This window comes from Amphimedon queenslandica, unplaced genomic scaffold (genome assembly GCF_000090795.2).
Source record: "Amphimedon queenslandica unplaced genomic scaffold, v1.1 AMPQUscaffold_11827, whole genome shotgun sequence".
NCBI classification, from domain to species: Eukaryota; Metazoa; Porifera; class Demospongiae; order Haplosclerida; family Niphatidae; genus Amphimedon; species Amphimedon queenslandica.
In genome coordinates, this window is record NW_003547933.1 from 11,166 (window position 1) to 12,343 (window position 1,178).

The 1,178-nt window shown below is 39.1% G+C and overlaps 1 protein-coding gene across 1 annotated transcript in view; it reads left to right on the plus strand.

Annotated features, from left to right (window-relative positions):
- LOC109588829 (serine/threonine-protein phosphatase 6 regulatory ankyrin repeat subunit A-like) overlaps positions 1–1,173 on the plus strand; it is a gene marked incomplete at its 3' end in the record, with an annotated part of 9,131 nt that extends 7,958 nt beyond the window's left edge. Inside the window, exon 2 of the mRNA XM_020004945.1 lies at positions 1,063–1,173. Coding sequence (XP_019860504.1) covers positions 1,063–1,173 — 111 coding nt within the window. The remainder of the gene's footprint in view (positions 1–1,062) is intronic.
- Positions 1,174–1,178: the final 5 nt, after the last annotated feature.

Consider the following 1,178-nt stretch of genomic DNA (forward strand, 5'->3'; position numbering starts at 1 on the left):
GTAAGTAGACGAGCTTCTCAGCATTAGAGAGTGCTGTGCGACTGTGAATTGATATATCAAATTGTTCCCAGAATGGTTTCCAGTTGAGTATGTCTCCATTGAATGTAGGAACATCAAGTTTGGGTAATTTCGCTCCAGTACTTCCTACAACAGGTGTAGAAGTAGTAGTTGTGACTTCAGCCGAGTTGAAGTATTTACGAATAAGATGAGAACACTTAAATAAAGTGTCTTCTAGAATCAAGTGGAGCTGAAATAACGCATCATCCTCTGAGAAACTATTGATCAACATCTCTTCATAAAGCTGGGCTAGCTCAGTCTTGTATTCAGACATTTGTTCTCGATATTGCTCAAAAAGCGAGGTATCATCATGACTATCAGGTAGACTAGAGATTGTAGTATGAGCAGCAGTTAAATTCTTCTCTAAACGTGATAGTCTTCGGGAGATTATCACCTTCTCAGGTGCATCAACAGGCGTTCGAGTACTGCTAGCCGTACATACTTCACTTACACGCAACTGAAAATCAGAGATTCGATCATCATGCTCATCTAGTATGTCCTGCTCACGCTCGAGGTCATCCTCTGCTTCAGTCACATCAACGATCTGTAAATGTAGATCTTTGAACTCAGCATCGAGCTTATGAAGTTTAGCAGCTATCTGTTCAGCTTGACCAGTGGTAGTGGGAAGATGACTCGAATCTTCCAGTTCCTTGAGTTTAGTACCAAGGCGAGTAATTGAGCTACGTATCACTCCTCTCTTCTTACGTAACGAATGAGATAGAGTTGCTATTTCGTCCTGACTGGCTATGAGTATCGATAGATGATCAAAAATAAGTCAGCAGCCAAAAGCAAGAAGTATCAGTAGTATCCGGCTCGGTGGACCAAAAAATGTTAGGGCTGCTAACAAGATGTTAATAGATATAGCTGGCAGGACAAAGAGAGCCGCTAAGAACTTTTAACATGAGACAAAATCTTATTCTAAAAAAAATGTGTAGTAAATTTTTTACAAAAAAAATGATCAATAAGGACAATTATGGTATTTCACAATATTAGTCTAAACCCCAACAGATTAATAATGATATGATATTTGATATGACGGAGGAAGAAAAGAGATTGAAGGAAACTCATCGAGAGAAACATGAACAACAACAGATCAACCCACAAGAACACGATATTGTGTC